Raw genomic sequence first — 22,966 nt, forward strand, 5'->3', positions numbered from 1 at the left:
GGCATTCTGAGGGAAGAATAGAGCAAAGCAGGCAGAGCTTTAGTAGATCTGCAGAGCTTTTTGGAGTAACACTAACAAATTTAAGCTGTTTACACACATTGCTGACCCGCAACAGGCTACATGACTGAGCTGTGCCTAGCTTGCACTTTGCTTGGTGCTGGGACAGACTGCTGTGGCACAGTGAAAAATGACATTGCACAACATGTGCCAGACTACAAATGGAAAGCTTGCAGTACTACAAATCTGCAGAATCATATGTAGATATATTCAAGACAACAGACTAAGACTGTTCAGCTATTATTAAACTTAAACTAAAACCTGTCCAGATAAGGATTTAATTTGGAGTTTACTTTTTTATCATTTTGTGCTTTGACCTAAATTTTAATTGGCTATTTAGCTTTGATTCAGATCAAATGGAAACTAAGTTAATGTATATGTTTGTTTCAGGAAAAGGACGCAGAGGTGGATCGCAGGATGCTGAACTTTGCATATATGACTTATTTTCTCTTGATTTAATGTGAAGCCTGTGTGTTTCTGTAAAATGGTCAATACTCGTGCATCTGACAGCTTTAAATTCAGTTGTCATATTTTGCACTTTAAACCGTTCATCTTATAAATATATAAAAACTCATGAAAGAAGCCCGCCTTGTTGGCACTCATGTAACGTCATTTCATGTCAAAACGTCTGTGAAGGTTCTCAGTCATCCAGGCCATCGTAGTCAAAGGAGCTATTTCCAAGCAAAGGAGCTTCTTTCCAAGCTCCTTTGACTTCATGTCAAAACGTTTATTACGATTTGATAAGATGATGAAATAGATTTTTGAAACAAAACCAAGTTTTTTTTTTGTGTGTGTTTTATTTTTAACATCTGCAATAAAGAGATAAAAGGTTAACTTGGTGAAACTTCTTAGCGGCCTCCGTCCTGAAACAACACCACCCTCACGGCTAAACGTGCCCCAATATCAAACCACGAATAACCAGTCTGAATACTGCGAGTCAGCCTTGCACACGATTCGTTGCAACTTGCAGAAATTCGCCCCAAAAGCGGTGTCCTTCAGTGACCTCACATCCTGTTTTCCCCACTTCCTTGTAAATGGACCGGTTTGGGACGGTCCGGGTCGCCTCGCAGCGTGGATCTCTTGCTGTGTCCACCGCGCGTTTCTCCAGACACTCGCTGCACGATCCGCAGTGTTTGCGGGCTGCAGAGGGCATCCAAGCAAACTTTAATGCAGCAGCTCCACCATGCAGGGGCTGATCTGATCCAGCAGAGAGAGTGGAGGCATCGGTAAGTCGGCAGCTCGCATGAATCCACGCTCGTTTACGCGATGATTGTAACGTTTTTGGACGCTTTCAGCAAAAAATGCGCCAAATCTCAGTTTAGCGACAGCTTGCGAAACTTTTTGACGACTTTGAGCCATGTTGGTGAAAGTTAGAGAGACTGGAAAGTGCTTTGCGTCCACTGATCATGCCCGATAGGCTGTGATTAAAACCGTGGAAATCTGTGTTTTTTCTGCTCTTACACTCAAACATCAACAGTTGAAATTTTCGCATTTAAAGCAGCGCGTTTATCGCTTTGGTTGTCGGATTTGTTAAATATGGCTCAAGTGGGGCTGGCATGTGGTGGAGACACCTTTTAGAGGATTCACACACCTGGGTCTGTGTGGGCTGCATGTGCTGAAGGGTTTAAGCTGTCATGTTGCACATGTGTACTTGAACAGCTCGGCTAAATCCCTGCTACACATTCAGGACTGGCTTTGATTTGGACACTCCAATATATTTAAGATCAAGCTGTTGGGAAGCCATTGCTTACATAGAGTGTCAGATTCTTGCAGAGTGCAGCAGTGTTTCAGTTTTATTTATTTCATATCTGCCCCTACAAGTTTTCCTGGCACAGAGAAGCACCGTGTGTTCACTTTTAGTGACTTTTTAATGGTGATAAAGTGGTTTTATATACAGATAAAGGGAAAGTTAAAGGAAAAGCCAATATAAAGGCTGTTGGTAAGGTGTTTGGACAGAACTGCTTTTATGCACATCTGCTGGTTGTCCACAAGCTCCACTGGAGGAATTAACAACTTTAGCTAAAAGATATTGTCTCATATCAGATCTGATAACTATGAAGGGTGTAGTTTATGATTTCTATCCTTATCAAATCTGGAAGAGACCAATCTCATCTCTTATCATCTTCATTTATGCACTCTACTTGGTTTCTGCTCCTTTACCATGAATTTGTGCATGTGTGAGTTCAGTCTGTGGCAGTGCTGAGGTGTTACTGAAGCCCAGGTTGCTTTGATAGTGGGCTCCAGCTCCCCTTGTTTTTGGGTTGTCTCACCTTCTTCTATAGATTCTTTGTGGTGTTTGAATCAGGTGAGTTGGCTGGCCAATCAAGCTCTAATAGTAGATGGCTGTGTTGACCTTGAATCTGATAAAAAATAAAGTGGACCAACCACCACCGATGCCAGCAGATCACAGACTGCAGAAACTTTACACTGGATTACAAACACCTCGGGTTCTTTGCCTCTCTGCTCTTCATCCAGACTCTATGCCAAATTTATTTCTGTTTTAAAAGAGGATTTTGGACCGCTGAGCAGTTCGTTTTCTCGTTAGCTCAGGTAAGACATTTCTGAATCCCTGGTTCAGGTGTGGCTTCCTATTATGACTCTCGTCGCTCCTTTCCTGAGGACCTCTGTTCCCGGTGGCTGTAGATGCAGACACCAGTCTAAGTTCACTCCTCTTGAAGCTCTCCCAAGTTCTTGAATTAACTTTTCTTCACAGTCACCTTAAGGCTGAAGGTGCTTGTGCGCCTTTTCCCTTCCAGTCAGCTTTCTGTTGATGTGCTTCTATACCGCACTCTGAGAACAGCCAGCCTTTTCAGCTGTGACCTCCTGTGGTTCACCCTGCTCGTGGAGGATGTCGATGATCATCATCTGGGCAACTGTGAAGTCAGCCGGCTTCCCCATGATTGTGGTTGCGTGTACTGAATTAGACCAAGAGGTACACAGTATTTACACTGTTTAAATAATAATTCACCCAAACCCCAAATGAAATCTTTGAATACTTTTCATTCAATAATTCTTTGAGCTGTAAACTCTGAGTTATCACATTGCAGTTTCTGTATAGCGAGTCTAGAATACGTAACAATTTCACTTTCTTAAATAACTGAGAGAAAACTTTGAATTTTTCCAAAGATATTGTGAGTTTTTGAGATGCATCTGATCAGAGCTGATCAAAGCTGAGGTCTATTTGTTTTCCTTTTTTTTTTTTTTTTTTTTAATTAAAATTTTCCGTGGAATAAAAAATGCACTTTAATGTTAAACCTTTAAATCAAAATTGCAAAGAGTGCTAAATGAAAAAGTACATTTTAAATATTAAGTACTGTATTACAGACATGGAGCTCTTGATGGGCCAGGTCAGGCGGATGACGCACACAAAACTGCAGCTGTGACTGTTTTTGAACTTAACAATAGTGCAAAGGTTTCTGTGTATATTGCGGCCTATCATGCACTGATTGTTGCTTAATACTATTCTTATATTTATTATAAGTAATTAACAGATGTGTTTGGACTGGGGTCATGCAGAGTGAGTAGGATTATGATGTGCAGATTACACACTGTCTGTTTTTATTACATTCCTGATTATTGATTTGATAGATAAATAAAGCAAGTGTATAAAGTGCTTCGAGTCATATTGAGTGCATCAACAATACTGTTCCGGCAAACTTGAAAATCGGCAACATTAAGAATGAACTGTCAGGACTTAATGAAGGTAGATGTTTGCAGAAGAATCACAAGAGGCTTGGAATACGTTGGAGTAGAGCTGGGCGATATATCGAGTTTTTAAAACATATCGATATATTTTTATACGAGATATAAGATGTGACAATATCCTTTATATCGATATAGTCTATGTTACGTTATAATTATAGTTGTGGAGCCGCAAGTTTGCCTCTCTTTCGTCCACTTTTGTCTCTACGCAACGTTACTCCGCCTCGCCTTCACTGAAGACAACTCCCCCTCCTCCCCCATCGCTTCACAAGCAGGCAGCGACAAGACGGACACGGCAAATCTCCGTTAACGAGTTACTGCGCATCGCCCCATGCGTGGGGCTGGACGGCGTCAACGTGCTAACGAGCTAAACATGCTAACGAGCTAACAGCGCTAACCCTAAAATCCTTTCATTCTCTCAAAAGTTGATAGCGCGCCTTATGTATGAATTCTGGTTGTGCTTGATGGCCGCGAACTGATTTTATGTGGTACACGGCGCTCAGCAATCTGTCAAAAATGTTTGAGTACGACTTTGGTCAGCTACGGAGCTGCACCGCTTGATAGATTGTCGGCGCATTACGGCTACCGAGGAGCTTCGCGGAGTGATACGTACTGTGCATCAACGTAATATTACCGTATTGTGTGTGGATAAGGACCATAAATGGCACCTGTAAGAGACGTGGTTATGAAGCGGATTTCAAACTCCAGGCTATCAGTCACACAGTAAAACTTGGGAACAGAGCAGCTGTGAAATCTGTCTGTCTTTGTTATTACGCTCAGCGTCTTTTAGTTTACATTTTGACTGCACAATTGTGAGCTCTTTGTTTAGCACAAAAACAACCTTGTTTTCTTTTATTTATGGAGCATTATTATTTAATGAATGCTCATAATTTAATTTTGAGTAATTTTTCATGTACATCTGTGCTGTATGTTAATAAAAGTGCCTGTGTGACATCTGGGACACAGCTTTGACTAAGAACTCTCTTTTTGTTCTTACTTTATGGCTTAAAAAAAAATCGAGATATATATCTTATATCGCCATCCAGCTAAAAAATATCGAGATATGAATTTTGGGTCATATCGCCCAGCCCTACGTTGGAGCATTTTTCAGTTCAGGCGGGTTCGGTGACAGATCTTTCTTCCACACAGACACCTCATCGGTTATCTCACGGATAAGATTTTTGTCCTTGTCGTGATGTTGTTTGACTTGTATCTAACTTTATTTTCATCTCCAATGATGAAAAGCCAAATAGGAAAAAATTAATAAATAATAAATGGCTGACTTCATTATTAGTTTAGGTTGCTATCTCTTGAGAGACTATAAAATGAAGTCATTTTATGCCCTTGACTGCTATTGAAGGACCTTTATCGACTACACAGAGTTGAAGAGATCCTTGATAGCTGAAGAGCTTCCACTAGTGATGACACACCTGCGGGGTATACAGTGGTGACAAGTTATACTTTTTTGCATTTCTTCGTAGTTTCGGGACTTCTGAGAAAATGAAGGCGAACGAGGTGAAGCTCATCAGCCCAGGCCTGGAGGATGAGATGGTGAGTATCATTTCAGTTATTTCACTTTTTGGTTTTCTCATATCATCTACTTTTGGCATGTAAATGCACCAGTGTGTGTAAGTATTGTGTAAAAGAAGAGTGAGTTTCAGTCAGATGGGTACAACTGTTTTTTGTTTTTTGTTGTTGTTGTTGTTCTGAAGGAAGCAGGTTGTGTTTACTACAGATGGACATCAGCCAATGGTCTGTGGACTTGGCGTGTTAAAGCCTCAACTGTGTTACTGTTGGCCCGTTGGTTTACTAGATCCAGAAGTTATAATATTTAGACATGTGGGTGGAGAGCTAAGTTATCACCTAACACTAGGAAGCCATAAACTATGGGCAAAACGCATGGTGTTGGGGGAAAACTCTGTAAAAAACCCAGGAGAAATAAAGACACAATGAGACAAAGTTACTTTCTTTATCAAACGTGTACACGGGTGAGCTGCTAAGAACAACTCACACGTGTACAGAGGCTGGGCACTTTTTATAGGAAAGACAGTGAGAACAGGATAAGAAAATACAAAACAGATAAAATAAACAACTCCATATGTGGCGCTAGTCTCGTCAGCAGAGAGCTGGGAGAAAGCTGTGACAGATAAAACAATCTAAAACAATATGTCCCAAAACAGTATGTCTTTGCTGAGAAAGTCTAAAAAGATAATTCTAAACTAATCTAACCATAGACAAAAGGGCATGCTTGCACATTTAAAAGAAGGTAAAGAAACATAGAATCATTTTTCCTGTAACACATGGACATGGCTAACTGGCGTTCAGTAACAGACCAATAAATACTTGGATGGTCTGAACCACTAAGCAGACAGTATTATTTGGCAGGCCATTGCATTAATCCAATATACTGATAGTTGTAACTCGCTACAAAGTAACATGTTTTTTGGTAATGCACTAACTGAATGCAATGTGATTACTGTATTAAAGTTGCAATTATGCCGGTACTTAAATTACAAAGGCTCTCCAGTTATCTGCACGTCAGGCAGGTAGAACTAAAACGGCATATTTTGTGTATCATTTTTGTCTGCTGGGCTACAGTCAGCTGATTTCAGTTAATGTGCAGAGAGCTGGAAAACCGGAGTGGTGTACAACATTTAAAGAGTGGAAATTTGGGCATTACCTTTTTTCTTTGCATGAGGGAACAAGAACACGATGCAGAAACAGTCGCATTATACTGACATCATCAGCTCCTTGCAAACATTAGACAGCATGCTAACACAGAGCTAGCTAAGAACCCAGAGTGTTAACGCTGAATGTTTGCCTACGCCAAAACCAGCAGCCGCCTGAACCTCAACAGGTAACAAAAGCAGTGATTATCGCTATTTTTGAAATATAAATGTAGCATCCATTCCTACCTGTACGTGTTTCTGAGGTAGAATCACCATAGTGATCGCTTTCAAGATTCTTTGGGCTGGTTTACATTATTGCTTTGTGTTCAAGGATCGTGCGCGTGTGTGTGTGTGTGTGTGTGTGTGTGTGTGTGTGTGTGTGTGTGTGTGTGTGACTGGAAACTAGAGATGGCACGATACCACTTTTTTTATGACCGATACCGATATCATAAGTTTGGATATCTGCCGATACCGATATGAATCCAATATAGTGTTTTTTAATCAACAAAACTGTTTTTTAAATATCTTGCTGCAAGTTCATACTCAAGTTTAAAACAACAACTACACTAAAGCTATTCTGTTAAACCTGTATGCAAAAAAAAAAAAAAATTTCATAGTTCAGCAATACTGATCAATCTAATAAACTTAAACCTACACCATCCTCCCTATTCTGGTATTTTAAAGAGTACTTAGCATAAATATTAAGCAACCTAACTAATAGGGTTCCAACTCCCAGCAACAACAAAAATAAATAAATAAAAAATAAGGAACCACCCCTCACGCTCCACCTCATGATGCTTAATCGACATAATCAACCTTAATTTGATGCAGTGTGAAAAAAAAATGCACAGAAATCAATTCTTTTTCAAGAAATATTAAATAGATTCAACATCTTTCTTCAACAAAATTGCAGACTGCACAGATGGTACCTTCCCAAAGGAAAAAGTACTATAGCTTACTAGGGTATATTAGACTTAACAGTTACTATATACAATAATGGACTTCTATACATTTTACATCAGATTAAAACTTTGGGTGTAAGATTCAGATAAATATTAAATAATTAAAAGCTCGACATTTTAAATGAGAATAAGAAAGAAAAGTATGTCTTTGTGCCCCCTTTTCCCTGTTAATGCCCTATCGGCCCCCCTGGCTAAACTTTGCTAGATGCGCCCCTGCACAGTTACCAGCGTCAGCTACGTAGAAAAAGATCCTGGAGTAGAAAGTAATATTAAATACATTCTAACAACAGCTGATCAAGCTTAAACGTGCTGCTGTTGTTCAGCCGCTGGTTTCCTCTTTCTGGTGCAAAGTGGGCCAAAAGCAAACAAGAGAGACGAACTCGCGACAGAAAAGCCGATCAGCTGATAGTTAAGCAGTTTCATGATTGAAGTAGCAGCGAGAAGAGGCAGTCGCTCCATATATCGCTTGTTAAGCTTAACGCAGGAATGCTTTACAAACATTCAGAGATGGACTTACACACTTGCTTTACTTCTCTCGGGGATAACTTTGTCGGAGATGAAATGCCGGGTTGCTAGCGAAGCTCCAAATGCTATCCAGACCACCGACAGGTCCCGCATGCCACAGCCGCTCTATCACGTGATGCATACTGCTCCGACGTGCTAACGTTCTGAGGTGAGTTACAGCGTGTTGCAAGTTTTGTGAGGTGCTTTCGTGATATTTAATGGATCGGATTACATTTTTTATTTTTCTCCGATATCCGATCCAGTAATTTAGGTCAGTATCGGACCGATACCGATACATAATATCGGATCGGTCCATCTCTACTGGAAACTAAAGCTTATGTTGTTAACTGGTAATTATGTGAGAGTGCGAGTAATGCAAAAGGAATGTAGTGATTAGCAGAGGTGGCAAAAGTACAGAGATTTTGTATTTAAGTAGAAGTACAGATACTGTTTAAAAATACTCTAGTAAAAGTTGAAGTACTGATTCAACTTCTTTACTCAAGTATAAGTGAAAAAGTACAGGCTCTGAAATGTACTCGGAGTAAGAAAGTAGCTCTTTGAAGAACCTTTCTGCCAGCTGTTTCATGCAAAGTTTTCAGTTTAATTTTTATTTTTTGCCCATTTCTTCCACATTATCAGTGTGGTCACTGATTTTCCTTGCCGGTTTGAGCTGTGTTTTAGCTCAGTGAGATGAGCAGCCGTTCTCAGACTGCGAGGCCCGGGTTCAAATCCCGCTTATGGCAACATTTCTTTCAGTTAACAGTTAAACTTTTTTTTTTAACACTTTTCAGCAGAAATTCTGCTCATTCACCTCTTTTCAGCGCAACGTTCTGCTTCTTTCCATCTTTTCTGCAGAAATTCTGCTCATTAAACTCTTTTCAGCAAAATTTTTAGCCTTTTCACCTCTTATCAGCACAAATCTCAGCAGCTTCTGCTCATTTCAGCAGAATTGTCAGTCTCTCCACCTCTTCTTTGTGAGAATGAGTTTGGCTCAGTGAGCTGAGTAGCTGCCGTGAGACCAGAAGGGCCAGGTTCGAATCCTGCTCACGGCAAAAAAAAAATTTCAACACTTTTCAGAAAAAATTTCTCCGTCTTTACCCCTTTCAGTAGAATTTTTTGATTTTCACCACTTTTCAGCAAAACATTTCTGCTTCTTCACCTGTTTTCAGCAGAATTTTCAGTTTCTTCACCGCCATGCAACTTTTTGCAACTTTTCAACCTTTTCAGCTTTTTTTCAGCATTAAGGCATCCACACAGCATTTTCGCAGGAAATGCAAATTTTTGTAGTTCTAATTGTAGTCAGCCTGAATCTGTTTAATAGAATATGAATTTAACCACAATAAATTCAAAATACACAACTTTATTCAACCAGATGTCAGCAGATGTTACTGATTTCCATCCTCGATACAGTACACAGTTTATGCTGTCTTTATATTAGACACTATAAAGTTGGTATGAAGGTGAATTCAGTGAATGGATCTCAGCATCATCATCTCTGCCACCCTTCATGTAACCTAACTCTGACCATGAAACCTTAGCCACTGTGCACCGGTCACACACTGTTCTTTACTTTAAACTCATCACAGTGCAGCAAACAAACCTGTTTATCCTGTGCTAACTTGCAGAGGATTTTCGTGTATCCTTTAAATAGCACAGTTAGTCTACCTCAGTTTGTTTTTCATATTGTGCAACCTGCTGCAAAACATCATAATGTGACATGTACAGACCCAGTATCTGATTTAAAAAAAAAAGGGGACTTACATGTAAGATTTACATTTCCAGTTAGTCAAACACCAATGAGCCATCCTTACCTTTAAATCTAACCTCTCTTCCTTTCCTGTCTTTGTCATCTTTCTCCATCTCTGAGTGAAGTTGGCTCTCTTTCTTTTCTCTCCTTGTGAAAACCAGCAGCTCGACCTTTAGTTAGCAGATAAACTGCACACAAACTGTTTGTGTGTTTGCTGATAGAAATGCTGTATTTGAAATTAGCTGCCATTTACAAAACATTACTGCCTTTATGCTCGCTCATCTTTCGTGGGGCTAGCTAGATGCTGAAGTACTGCAACTTCTGGACACCTGCAGTCATTCTGGTACTGTACCAAAAAAAAAGAAAACACGCCTCACTTTAATCCCTTTAACTTTACCAGGCAGTTTTTTTTACATCTTTAATCTCTTTTTATGGCACATCACTTGCCGAATAGTACTGGAACAGGATGGCCTTTCATGTGTTACTGTTTAGGCTCAAGTCGGTTTGATATCTGAAAGTCATGAAATAATAACTCTCCTCAAATGCCTTAAACCTAAGGTAATGAGTCTGTTTTGAAAATATAAGGATTAGAAAGTACAGATATTTGTTTAAAAACGTAGAGCGTAAAAATAAAAAGTTGTTTAAAAAAAAAAAAAAAACCTCAAGTAAAGTACAGATACCTATGGAAGCCCGTTTCCGCCACTAAACCCCCCCCCCAAAAAAAACAAGTATCCATAGGTCAAAATTTCGAGTTATTTTCTCGAAATTTCGTGTTAGCTCTGCCAATCAGTAATCTAGGTGAATGAGGTCACTTTCTTGTTACCTGGAAGCATATGGCGCAGAGTAACGCGCACTATAACCGGATCGCAACAAATTGGCTCTTTCGCGAGTACGTTTGCTGATAGTAACGCCATGTGATTCAGCTAATAACACAAGGATTTCATCATTTTTGAAGCCACGCTGAAAATACTCAGCAATCTGTGGATTCATGACTGGATGTAATACTGGTAGCTTAGCTGTAGCATTTGTAGCTGAAGGTTTCAGCTTCCGGGTAACAAGGAAATGACATCATTCACATAGATTACTGATTGGCAGAGCTAACTTGAAATTTCGAGTTACTTTTCTCAAAATTTTGAGTTAATAAGTTGAAATTTTAAAAAATAACTCAAAATTTCAAGTTATGGATTTATTTATTTATTTATTTATTTATTTATTTATTTATTTTTTATTTTTTTTACTTGCGGAAATGGGCTTCCATAGATACCTGAAATTTCTACTTAAGTACACTTAAAAAGTATTTGTACTTCGTTACTTCCCACCCCTATGATTACGGTAGTATCAACAGTTTCTTTATACTGGGAGCAATTAAGTATGCATCCTTCTTAAAAAAGGTAACTAGTAATGGGGTGGGGGGTAATTGATACAGCATAGCTGCATTTTGTGTTGCGATATTGTATCGATATAGACACCAAAAATTTTTTTTTTTGTTAAATTAATTAAAATACGATGGAAAAACTACAAACTTAAACTCTGATAATTAAATACACTCAACAAAAATATAAACGCAACACCTTTGTTACTGCTCCCATTCCCCATGGGATGGACGTAGAGACCTAAAATTCATTCCAGATACACAATATAACCATCCCTCCCAAACAGTGGTCACAAATCAGTCCAAATGTGTGGTAGTGGGCACATCTGCTATATTGAGATAATCCATCCCACCTCACAGGTGTGCCACATCAGGATGCTGATCTGACATCATGAGTAGTGCACAGGTGTACCTCAGACTGCCCACAACAAAAGGCCACCCTGGAATGTGCAGTTTTTTTGCGCTATTGGGGGTCTGGGGACCCAGAACCGGTCAGTATCTGGTGTGACCACCATTTGCCTCATGCAGTGCAACACATCGTCGCATGGAGTCTATCAGATTGTCAATTGTGGCCTGTGGACGCCATCGAATGTGAGCATTTGCCCACACAAGTCTGTTACGGCGACGAGCTGGAGTCAGGTCAAGACCCCGATGAGGACGACGGGCATGCAGTTGAGCGTCCCTGAGACGGTTTCTGACAGTTTGTGCAGAAATTGTTTGGTTGTGCAAACCAATTGTTCCAGCAGCTGTCTGGGTGGCTGGTCTCAGACGATCTTGGAGGTGAACCTGGATGTGGAGGTCCTGGGCTGGTGTGGTTACACGAGGTCTGCGGTTGTGAGGCCGGTTGGATGTGCTGCCATATTCTCTGAGACGGCTTATGGTTGAGAAATGAACATTCAATGCACGGGCGACAGATCTGGTTGACATTCCTGCTGTCAGCATGCCAATTGCACGCTCCCTCATTGCTTGTGGCATCTGTGGCATTTTGCTGTGAGACAAAACTGCACATTCCAGGGTGGCCTTTTGTTGTGGGCAGTCTGAGGTACACCTGTGCACTACTCATGATGTCAGATCAGCATCCTGATGTGGCACACCTGTGAGGTGGGATGGATTATCTCAATATAGCAGATGTGCCCACTACCACACATTTGGACTGATTTGTGACCACTGTTTGGGAGGGATGGTTATATTGTGTATCTGGAATGAATTTTAGGTCTCTACGTCCATCCCATGGGGAATGAGAGCAGTAACAAAGGTGTTGCGTTTATATTTTTGTTGAGTGTATGAATTACTGTTAAATGTGAATTTCTTTTTATGTAGACAGCATTGATGTTCGTTTTTTTTTTTTTTTTTTTTTTTTTTTTTTCAATGATTTGTCGCAGTTAATTGGTGTATTATCAGAAACAGATTGCACGTAATTACCATTCATTCACAGACTGATAGCAGACTGTCTTACATTTAAAGCAGGTTTTAAGGACAGTGTTGGTACGCTTGATGATCTCATTTTGCAGCCAAAAAATAACTGACGTGAGATAACTTTATCGTATTGCAACAAAACAGATACTGATAAAGTTTAACTTTGAGGACATAATTTGTAGTTGAACAACATATGTCACTGCAGTGCTCAGCAGGTCACACAATGTTAATAATCACAGTAATATTGTATTGTGGGTTGTCTACTGAGTCCCACCTCTAGCTAGCTGTGCATTAACATATAAGATGTAAATCGGTGTTAGACTCCAGATTAGGATAAGTCACTAATATGTTTTTCCAATTCTCTTAGTATTTATTACACATTGAATATCTTTGATTTCAAATTCAGTTTCAGTTAGATGAAATAATGCAGGTTTTGTCCGTCCATCCCTGGTTTGAGACTGGGGGGAGGCACCAGCTTCAGGGGGGGGGGTCACAAGCTAGCGAGCTCCTTGTGCCGGTCCCAATCACAGATAAAAGGGTGGATTGCAAGAAGGATGCCATTCCTGATGCATTCCAGTGCACACCATCCACCTGCTTTGGGAAATACTTACTAGAGAATCACTTGTCTATTAATTAATCTGTGGCTGAAATAAGTCCTTGAATCCAGCATATTACCAGGTGTTTTACAGACAAGAGACAACTACGCAGCCATGTTAACATGTTAGCGTATCTGTGCAGGAGGTGTCGGGTTACAGACCCTGTCTGTGGAAGATGATCCTGGTGGGCGCAGGTGTTATTTGCTCTGGTGGTCTCCTGCTGCTGCTCCTCTACTGGTTACCTGAGTGGGGTGTGAAGAGCACCTGTACTCACACCACGCTGAAGGACGCACACACAGTGCTGCTCAGGACAACGGTATGTGCTGTAGTTTAATATTGAAATGAAGCATTTTATTTCTGTGGCACACATACTGTTCCATACTGTGTCTGATAAATTTGGTGTGGCCTCACGAACAGGAAAACTGTGCTGCTTTATATTGTTACCTCAGGATGAGTTCAGACAGTGGTTTCGAGCCAAAGTGCATGTGATGTTGGCTCCTGGGAAGAAGCCCTTTGACAGTTTGGCTTCCCAGCCTGAAAGCCAGGTAACAAATGGAGACGGAGACCTTGGTGTCAGCGCTGTACACGAAGACTGCTACGGACAGTTTTCTCACAGGCAGCTGGTTCAGGTACTTTAGTATGAAGCCGTGTCTCCTGTTACCATTTGATAGTTTTCTAACTAACCCATTTTAAACAAATCTGTTTCACAGACTAAGTGTTTGGATTCTCCCCTCTCCCCCTCTCAGGTTCACTATTTCGTCCACCACAGCGCTCGATACTACTGGAATGATGTGATGCAGAACTTTGAATTATACAAGTAAGCATCCCACTGAGTATGTGTGCTGTAGTCTTGTGTTCAGAATATTTGATGTGCTACATGTATTACAGCTTTTTTTTTTTTTTTTTACAAATTCAGTTAAATTATATGAATATATAAATTTATATATATATAAATTATATATGCTATATATATTATATATGCTTTAAACGTAAAAGCGTGAGGAGGTGTAACAGAATAGTTTTTTTTGTTGATTGCATAGTTTTTGCCAGGTTCTGCATGATCAGATACACACCGATAAGGCATAACATTATGACCACCTGCCTAATATTGTGTTGGTCCCCCTTTTGCTGCCAAAACAGCCCCCACCAAACAATGGATCCTTTAGGTCATGTAAGTTAGGAGGTGGGGTGTCCATGGGTCCGACTTGTTTCTCCTGCACATCCTGCATACATGAAGCAGTGACCCCTGCAGACCGAGAACGCCCCACGATAGCTGCAGCTTTGGAGATGCTCTGACTCAGTTACCCAGCCATCACAATTTGGCCCTCGTCAGACTCTTAAATCTTCACACTTCCCAGATTTTCCAGCTTGTAACACATCACCTTTGAGGACAAAATGTTCACTTGCTTCCTAATACATCCCACCCACTCACAGCTGCCACGATGAAGAGATAATCAGTGTTATTCACTTCACCTGTCAGTGCTCATAATGTTATGCCCGGTCGGTGTGTGTGTTGCTCTGCTCAGCTGCAGTTGACATGAATTGTATTCATTTTCTAGAGGCCTGGAGGATGTGAATGTGAGCTGTGCAAGCCTTCACTCTGAGCACAGCTCTGGGCTTTCTAAAACATTACAAGACTACAGGTACATGCTGGGCTTTCTTACAGGCTGTTTTCTTAAGTTATTTGCTCATTTAAAAAAAAAAATGAAGAAGCAGCAGATGGATTTTTCATGATGGACAAATTGGATTCTTCTTTATCAGGAGGCTGTTTTTTGGGGAGAATGAGATTGCAGTGAGAGTGCCCTCTCTGTTAAAGCTTCTGGTAAAGGAGGTGAGTTTCAAGCTCTTGCATAACATATTTTCTTACAGCACATCTATCATTTCTTCTAATTCCCCCTGTTTGCATGTTTTTTTTTTTTCAGGTCTTGAACCCTTTTTACATCTTCCAGCTCTTCAGCATTATTCTCTGGAGCTTTGAAGATTATTATTATTATGCCTCAGCCATTGTTTTAATGTCCATCATTTCTATCGCTACCTCACTGTACACCATTAAAAAGGTGGGTCATGCCTGAGACGGCTCTGCTCTCGGTCACCCGTTTTCAACGCAGTTGTGTTCTGGTGCCTTTCAAGAGCTGTTTTTCTTCTCCTTTCAGCAATACGTCATGCTGCACGACATGGTGGCAGCCCACAGCGTGGTTCGTGTTTCTGTGTGCAGAGGGAATAAAGGCATGTTTTCATCTCTGATCATGACACACAGCTAATAGCTGCTTTGCCTTGTGACTGGCTACAGAGACAGTGTGTATCCAAAGTCTTCTTTCATGATCTTGACCACAGATATTGAACAGGCCATGTCAACGGAGCTCGTGCCCGGCGATGTCATCGCCATTCCAGCGAATGGGATGATAATGCCGTGCGACGCAGTGCTCGTCTACGGAACCTGCATTGTGAACGAGAGCATGCTGACAGGTGAGACTGCTCTTCGCCGCGCTCGCCGTGGAGAAAAGTTACTACCGTTCTTCCAGGAATCAGTGGTTATCTCTCGTCACTTATCTCTTTACACTTTATGACTGTTCGTGAGAGGCAGCTGGTACTTCCGTCACTGCTACAATATATCAAAGATTAAGCTGGCTTTGATTTTTAGCTCGTCTAGCTGAAGGACTGATTAGCTTATGCCACGGCGAGGCGTTCTTTGCCCGTCCACAGTTCAGAAGAACTTAGGTCACATTTGTCATTTTACAGGGAATAACCTGATGAGCTATTATGTCATCATTACATTTTTTTTTTCTTCTTTTTTTTTTTTGCCCACATTGTCATACATTACTTTATTGTATCATCACTGGTCCTTTAAAACAAGTTCAGCAGGCTCGAACTTATGCAAAGTTCATCTGCTTTCCTTGAATGAATCCATAGATTTGGACATCATATCCTTCTCTGACCTTTTGCTCTCAGTTAGAAAGCTGTTAAGGCACCTCACACTTTGCTCAGTTTAAGATAATTTTACTCTGATTGGCTGGCGTTCACAAACAGGAGGTTTTTAAGAGCATGTGGGCGGGGCTTTGCAGTAGTCACATTAGAACGTAGAAGCTCGTCCTGAAAACATGGACCCAGATGTACCTGGATCCAAGGCAAGCATCTTCTAACATTTGCACATTATTGTTTACCAACTAAAGGAAAACACGCTAATATACTTTGAAATTGGACTTTTTCCACCCCAACCAGTGAGTAAACTAAAAGCATCGTCCAGTCTTTAATTAGCGCTACGATTCATGGTTTGGAAAAATTACAAAAGTTCAAAATGCCTTCCTTCTTCACATTTTCCAAAGCTGTCCAGCGAGGTGACTTGAAGCCAGGTGGACGCTGAAGCCTGCCTATATGTGAATGGGAATGATGCGAGCTCTGAGATGTTTTATTTTCTGCATCTCTAGTGTTCTCATTTTAAAAGTCATCTGTTTGCCTATCATCTGATAATAACATTTTTTACATCATAGAATTTTTATATTTGACGTTTGTTCCTTTTATTTATGTCTGCCTCGTTGTATTGCTAGGTGTTGTTTTTGTTTTATGACTATTTGTCATAAGTAAATATCCCATGTAATTAAGTACAGTCATGTGAAGAACGTTTTTCACATGACTGTAAACGGTCCTTTGAAAAACTAAGAATACACTATGATTCATTAGCCTGTAGAACCACTTTTGGCAGCAATAACTTATGTATGACACGTGTGTCTTACATCATTATGGGGGATTTTGGGCCACTTATTTCACAGTGTTTAGCTTTTTAACGTTTTTGGGCATCGAGATATGCACAGTTCTCCTGTTAAAGTCCTGCCGCAGCATTTCAGTAAGTTTGCGGTCTGGACTTTGCCAAGGCATTCGCAACACCCCAATTCTCTTCTTTTTAAGACATCTTGATGCAGATTTGCTGCTGTGTTTGGGATCGTTGTCCTGTTCAATGACTAGTTGTTAGACAGATGACATCACATTTGACTTATCACGAGTTTATGGTCGACTCAATAACTGCAGGGTGCCAGGTCGTGTGGATGTAAAACAAACCCGAATCATCACGCCTCTACCGCCGTGGTTGACAGTTTGTTTGAGCTCTCTGTGCTGATATGCACCAGACAAGGTGAAATGCAGACTTTGTTTTTCACGTGACTGTATGTTGAAAGCTGGATCCTGTCCACATATTGTGATGTCCTGGTAGCCATGGTTTTTGGCACCATTTGTTTTTTCCCCTCCTGTAGGTCACAATATGTGATGCCCTGGTGGTTAATTAAATAAATATTTTGCTGGGATTCTTCTGCAATATTTCAGTAAAAGCCATTCTGGTGTTCTGGTCTTCATTTCTGCATCTGTTCTTTTTGATATTTTCTTTTGATTATAAAAAAATCTCTTTTAGGAGAGAGTGTGCCAGTCACCAAGACCAGTCTGCCCAGTGCTGGCGAGGAAGGAGCCAGGAGCTACAATATAGATGAGCATAAAAAACACACCCTCTACTGTGGTACCCACGTCATCCAGACCCGCTTCTACACCGGAGAACTGGTGAAAGCTGTTGTGGTGAGAACAGGTAAACTGGAGAGAGACGGACTGGGACCCACTGTGGTGGTTTAGCTTCTGCTTTAGACTGAGCACCCTCAAAAGGAAGAAAATAATCAGAGAGTATTACTTGTGTGTCTCCACAGGCTTTAGCACAGAGAAAGGCCAACTTGTGCGTTCTATTCTTTACCCTAAACCCACTGACTTCAAGCTGTACCACGACGCATACCTGTTCCTGTTGTGTCTTGTTGGGGTGGCAGGCATCGGCTTCATCTATACCATCGTCCTGAGCATCATGAACAAGGTATTACTGCTCTTTAAGAGGCTTATGAAGGTCTTCAGTGAGCTGAATCACAGTTGCTGTCTGTTCTCTCCAGGTCCCAGCTAAAACCATCATTATTGAATCTCTGGACATCGTGACCATTACCGTGCCCCCGGCCTTACCGGCCGCCATGACGGCCGGCATCGTTTACGCACAGCGGCGTCTGAAGCGCGTCGGCATCTTCTGCATCAGTCCGCAGAGGATCAACATGTGCGGTCAGCTTAACGTGGTTTGCTTTGACAAGGTGAGTTAGAAAATGTAGAAGCTGAGGATCTGAAGTAGCTCAGAAATCAGTCCTCAGACAAAATGCATGGAAATTGGTTTTCAACACATTCAAACCCACTTCCAGTTCAAGCACAAGTTCTTTTTTTGAGAGTGAGTGCATGATTTAATGACCGTAAATGTCTCGAGGCAGAGCTGTGGTCGTGCAAATATGCTGTTTGTTCATAGCACCGAGCTTTATGCACTCAAAAGAGTGATGCTGTACAAGTTTATAAGGACTTAGACGTATCTAAGCAGGCTGTGCTTGACATGTAATTTTCCTTTTGTTATCACGAGCACCCAGTGAGCACAATGAGAAACGGGTTGTAATGTTGTTAGTTTGAGAAAAGCATTCAAAGTTGATAAATTTGATTCATTATTCAGTGAAGTCTGTTTTTCCAGGCATTTTCCAACATTTTCTAGATTGTATAATTCATTAAGAGAAGGAACAAATTCATCAGTTCTGAAAATAAAAAGACACAGACTTTATTCATAGTTTGTTTGGTTGTAAAGGAGCTAAAGGTTGTTGTTGTTGTTGGTTTTATTTATTTATTTTTAACACTGACCTCAGTTGGTAGAAAGATTATGTACTAAACAGCTAAATGCTTCCACACAGACATGCTGGGTCACATCTTTGTCCTTGTTTTGTCCTTTGAGGAAGCTGCTTAGTCTTGTTCCGTTCCACTGTCTAGAATTATGGGCTGTTCAGATTGATTTCCTGCTCTTGCTGATGAGATGTACGAGGCCTGAGTTGGTAGCTTCGTAATAATGTGCAGTTTTTGTTTTCCCTCAGACTGGTACTCTGACCGAGGACGGTTTGGACCTGTGGGCCATTCACAGGGCTGAGGATGGCAGGTAGGAAGTGGCAACTTTGGGTTTATTGCCATTCGTGTGCATATTAAGATCAGATCTCCGAGTATAACCAGAAACAAATAGGAACTGCTATAGCTCACCTCTTTGTGCAAGTAGCAAATATGCCAAAGGCAACTGCAGGTGCCTTAGTTCAACTTGCCCCTCAGTCATTTCCTGCATATTGCTCCCCCCCACTCCATCCATGCTTTACTGTCTAGTCTCTGTAAAGTTCTCTCAAAATAAAGACGGCACATACAAAACGGTATTGCATCACTGCATCATAGCTTTAAAATGCTTCATTTAGCGGCTTGTTGATTTATTGAATAACAAAGAATGCATCTGTATTTTACTGCTGTCCGCTAACAGTTTCTCTAATAATTTTGTCCTGACACATCTGAAGGAAAAGTAATTGTGTCTTCTTTGGTCATAGACTGTAAAATGGTAAATGGCCTGTATTTATATAGCGCTTTACTAGTCCCTAAGGACCCCAAAGTGCTTTACACATCCAGTCACCCACCCATTCACACACTGGTGATGGCAAGCTACATTGTAGCCACAGCTGCCCTGGGGCGCACTGACAGAGGCGAGGCTGGCGGACACTGGCGCCACCGGGCCCTCTGACCACCACCAGTAGGCAACGGGTGAAGTGTCTTGCCCAAGGACACAACGACCGAGACTGTCCAAGCCGGGGCTCAAACCGGCAACCTTTCAATTACAAGGCGAATGCCCAACTCTTGAGCCACGATCACCCCAAACTGTACATAGTAGATGGCAAGCAGAGGGCGTATCTGATCGTGAAAGTCTGAGGCTTTCGTACTCACAGTCGTGACAGTCGTACTCACTTTTGATTTTGACCTTGCTAAATCTTTTGTTGATGAGTTTATGGGCAAAGTCAATTATTTTAAATCTTGTTAAATATATAAAAAGTCTGTTTTTTTTTTTGTTTTTTTTTGTTTTTTTGTTTTTGTTTTTTTTTTTTAGAAAATCTTTCTTTGGAGTAAAGCCGCGTATGCTTTAGGGTGTGGCTAACATGTTGCTACAGTAAACATCCTGAGGACTGTTTCTCGGTTGAATCCACTCGATGCTAATTTCTTCTGATTTCAGAAAACCAACCAAACAACGTCCGCGCTTACATTAGTAGCCTGTGAACCAATAGTTCCATCTTTTATGTACAGTCTTTAACTTTGCCTCTATGAAACACTGGACAGAGAAATTTAGACCTTTACTATCAGGGCTTCTATTAACAGATTTGGAAATGTCACAGAAACTTTGTGTTGTTTTCACACAGAGTTATATAGAGTCACGATTTGCTTCTTTCGCACCTACAAAGAATCGAGTCGTTGAGTCAGACCTTCTCTCTTCACTGCAGCTTTTGTTCACCTGAGTCTGAGGCTGCTAAAGTCAGTCTTGTAAACACTACATTCGTGGCCTGCATGGCAACCTGCCACTCACTGACCAAAATAGAAGGAGAGCTCTCTGGAGACCCTTTGGACCTCAAGATGTTCAGCGCTACAGGCTGGGTAAGCAGAGATTTTGAGTGTTTAGCGTGGTTAGTTACTGATAGCCTGTAAGTGAAATCTCCAGCTCCAAGCTCCAGGAAAAAAAAAATACCTTTATTTACAGCAGCCTTGACTCAGTGATTCAAGGCAGAAAGGTGATGTTTTTGTTTTAGATCCTAGAAGAACCCACAGAGGAAGAAACCGCGCTCCACAATCCCATAATGCCCACAGTTGTACGCCCTCCAAAGCACATCGCCCCTGAAGCCCATCAGAGCAATCCACTACCTCAGAGCATGGTACCGTGACCTCCGTATGTTCATTGATGACTATAAATCAATGCCGGATTTTCCTAATATGACACATTTTGTTTTTTTTTCTTTTTCAGGAGCTTTCTGAATTATCTGTAAGTTGCCACTTCATGAAAACATCAATGTTTTTGTATTCACTTTGTTACTCAGTGTTAAATCTTGTAAATCTGACGTAGCTAACTGAAAATTATAGCCTAGCATGAAGCCTGGAAGCAGCTGTCAAACTGTCTTTGAATCACTTGTTATGAAGAGAATAAATCAACACATTTTTAGAATCGGAGCAATTTTTTTTTTTTTTTCCCCCCCCAGTTCAAACATGTGACTTTTGCTCCTCAGGCCTGTGAGATGGGCATTGTGCGTCAGTTCCCCTTCTCCTCGGCGCTGCAGAGGATGAGTGTGGTGGTCAGGAGGCTTGGGGCAAAACACATGGACGCCTTCTTAAAAGGGGCACCGGAGGTGGTGGCCAGCCTCTGCAGACAGCACACAAGTCAGACATGGGATGGTTATTTCCTCCCTTTTAATTTGACTTTGCTGTAAAGAAATACAAATGAATAAAATATGTCCTCCCTGTCCCACAAAATCATTTCTTATCTTGTCTCATGTTATATAATAAGGTCACACCAACATAGCTCTGACCTTCTGTTTAGTCCCACAGACGTTCACAGAGACTCTGGAGGCCTACACCAGGCAGGGCTTCAGGGTTATTGCCCTGGCACATCGTCAGCTAGAGTCCAAACTCTCCTGGCACAAAGTCCAGAGCCTCAGCAGGTACTGTACGCCCGTATCCTCAGATAATACTGCCCACAGTGCATGTGGATACTCCCACCCTGAAGAAAATGCTTGTAATGTGGTTTCTCATCTTGCTGATGACGCTTTTAGAAGCTCGAAGCTGCTCTTAGAGTAACTTAGCTCAAAGTCCTTCTATTGCAGGGCAGAAAATGTCCTTGCTAAGTGAAACATGAGGAGGAAGGCTTGTTTGAGAGCTTTTATATTGGAAGTATTTGAAATGACTAGCAGTTTTGTCATCTGCCACAATGTCGTGCTGCCAAAAGGCACAAAACTGTTTGAGGTGACTGCAATATGAATGATTTATTAAGTGACTCTATGCTCAAAGACGTGCTCGCTGTACAGCAGCATATTAGTGTTTGTTTCCGGGTGTTTGGGGTCAGTGTGATAAAAGTAGGAAATCATTAACTAAACTTAAAAACAGGAAGAATGTTATGTAAGTGAGCTGAGCTCTTAAACTGCTTTGATGCAGCAATAACCTCAGATTTATGATGTCTAAAAGTCAGAAGTCACCGTGTGTCCCAGATTCATCCTGATATCTGTTTTTCTCTAAATGTGACTTTTTGTGGATTCCTTAAAAAATGGCAGCACAATTTATAGAAGTCTATGATTTTTCTCTCATAGGGACGTAATAGAGACCAACATGGAGTTCCTCGGTCTGATCATTATGCAGAACAAAATCAAACCAGAGACTGCTGGTGTTTTATGTGAATTACAGCGAGCCAACATACGCACATTGATGGTCACGGGTAATGCAGCTCAGTCAATTTGTCTTTTATTTGCGACGCAAATTCAAATGTTTGTGCCTCTCATTTCCCTCCTCTCCTCTGTATCTTCTGATAGGCGACAATATGTTGACGGCCATATCGGTGGCTCGAGACTGTGGAATGGTCCGTCCATGCGAGAAGGTCATAATAGCAGATGCTGGGCCTCCCAAAGATTTCCAGCCTGCGAGTATCACGTGGCATTACACTGAAAACCAAGCTCAGGCTGTTAAGGACAACGAGGTAAGAACCACCGAGTAATCCCCGGTTAGTGGACGGTACTGGGAAGAAGGTTTGAGCCAGCCCTTGTAGTTCTCCAGACTTCTTGAAGGATGTTCCAGAGCTCTTCGTTGGATGTTGACTGCCTTTTGTTCCTTTCTCTGCTTCATTAAAGTTTGAATGATCTCTCCATCAGATATGTTGACACTGATTTTCAGTCCAGTTCTTGTGTAATTTTCATACCTCAGCCTTTTCTCTTTGTTTCCCTTAAGAATGGCTTCTTGACAGTCACCCTTCCACTGAGACCATTTCTGATGAGGCTTCAGTGAACAGTGGATGGATCAACTGAAGGCCCATATTTATCTCTCAGATTCTGTGTCAGCTCTGTGCTGTT

At 41.2% G+C, this 22,966-nt stretch overlaps 1 protein-coding gene across 3 annotated transcripts in view; it reads left to right on the plus strand.

The window, feature by feature from the left end:
- Positions 1-1,062: 1,062 nt before the first annotated feature.
- LOC113010567 (polyamine-transporting ATPase 13A3-like) overlaps positions 1,063-22,966 on the plus strand; it is a 28,862-nt gene continuing 6,958 nt past the window's right edge. For 2 of the 3 annotated variants that reach the window (XM_026149684.2, XM_026149683.2), the window contains exons 1-21: positions 1,063-1,283; positions 5,241-5,310; positions 13,168-13,341; positions 13,475-13,654; positions 13,772-13,842; positions 14,585-14,668; positions 14,787-14,856; positions 14,948-15,082; positions 15,179-15,251; positions 15,360-15,491; positions 17,425-17,592; positions 17,708-17,865; positions 17,939-18,127; positions 18,938-18,999; positions 20,366-20,516; positions 20,669-20,791; positions 20,881-20,898; positions 21,113-21,290; positions 21,451-21,571; positions 22,214-22,338; positions 22,433-22,596. In XM_026149684.2, the coding sequence (XP_026005469.1) occupies positions 1,225-1,283; positions 5,241-5,310; positions 13,168-13,341; positions 13,475-13,654; positions 13,772-13,842; positions 14,585-14,668; positions 14,787-14,856; positions 14,948-15,082; positions 15,179-15,251; positions 15,360-15,491; positions 17,425-17,592; positions 17,708-17,865; positions 17,939-18,127; positions 18,938-18,999; positions 20,366-20,516; positions 20,669-20,791; positions 20,881-20,898; positions 21,113-21,290; positions 21,451-21,571; positions 22,214-22,338; positions 22,433-22,596 (2,505 nt within the window). In that variant the 5' untranslated portion in view covers positions 1,063-1,224. The remainder of the gene's footprint in view (positions 1,284-5,240; positions 5,311-13,167; positions 13,342-13,474; positions 13,655-13,771; positions 13,843-14,584; positions 14,669-14,786; positions 14,857-14,947; positions 15,083-15,178; positions 15,252-15,359; positions 15,492-17,424; positions 17,593-17,707; positions 17,866-17,938; positions 18,128-18,937; positions 19,000-20,365; positions 20,517-20,668; positions 20,792-20,880; positions 20,899-21,112; positions 21,291-21,450; positions 21,572-22,213; positions 22,339-22,432; positions 22,597-22,966) is intronic. The other variant, XM_026149685.2, reaches the window with a different exon arrangement.

Source organism: Astatotilapia calliptera, chromosome 18, assembly GCF_964374335.1.
Source record: "Astatotilapia calliptera chromosome 18, fAstCal68.1, whole genome shotgun sequence".
Lineage (NCBI taxonomy): Eukaryota > Metazoa > Chordata > Actinopteri > Cichliformes > Cichlidae > Astatotilapia > Astatotilapia calliptera.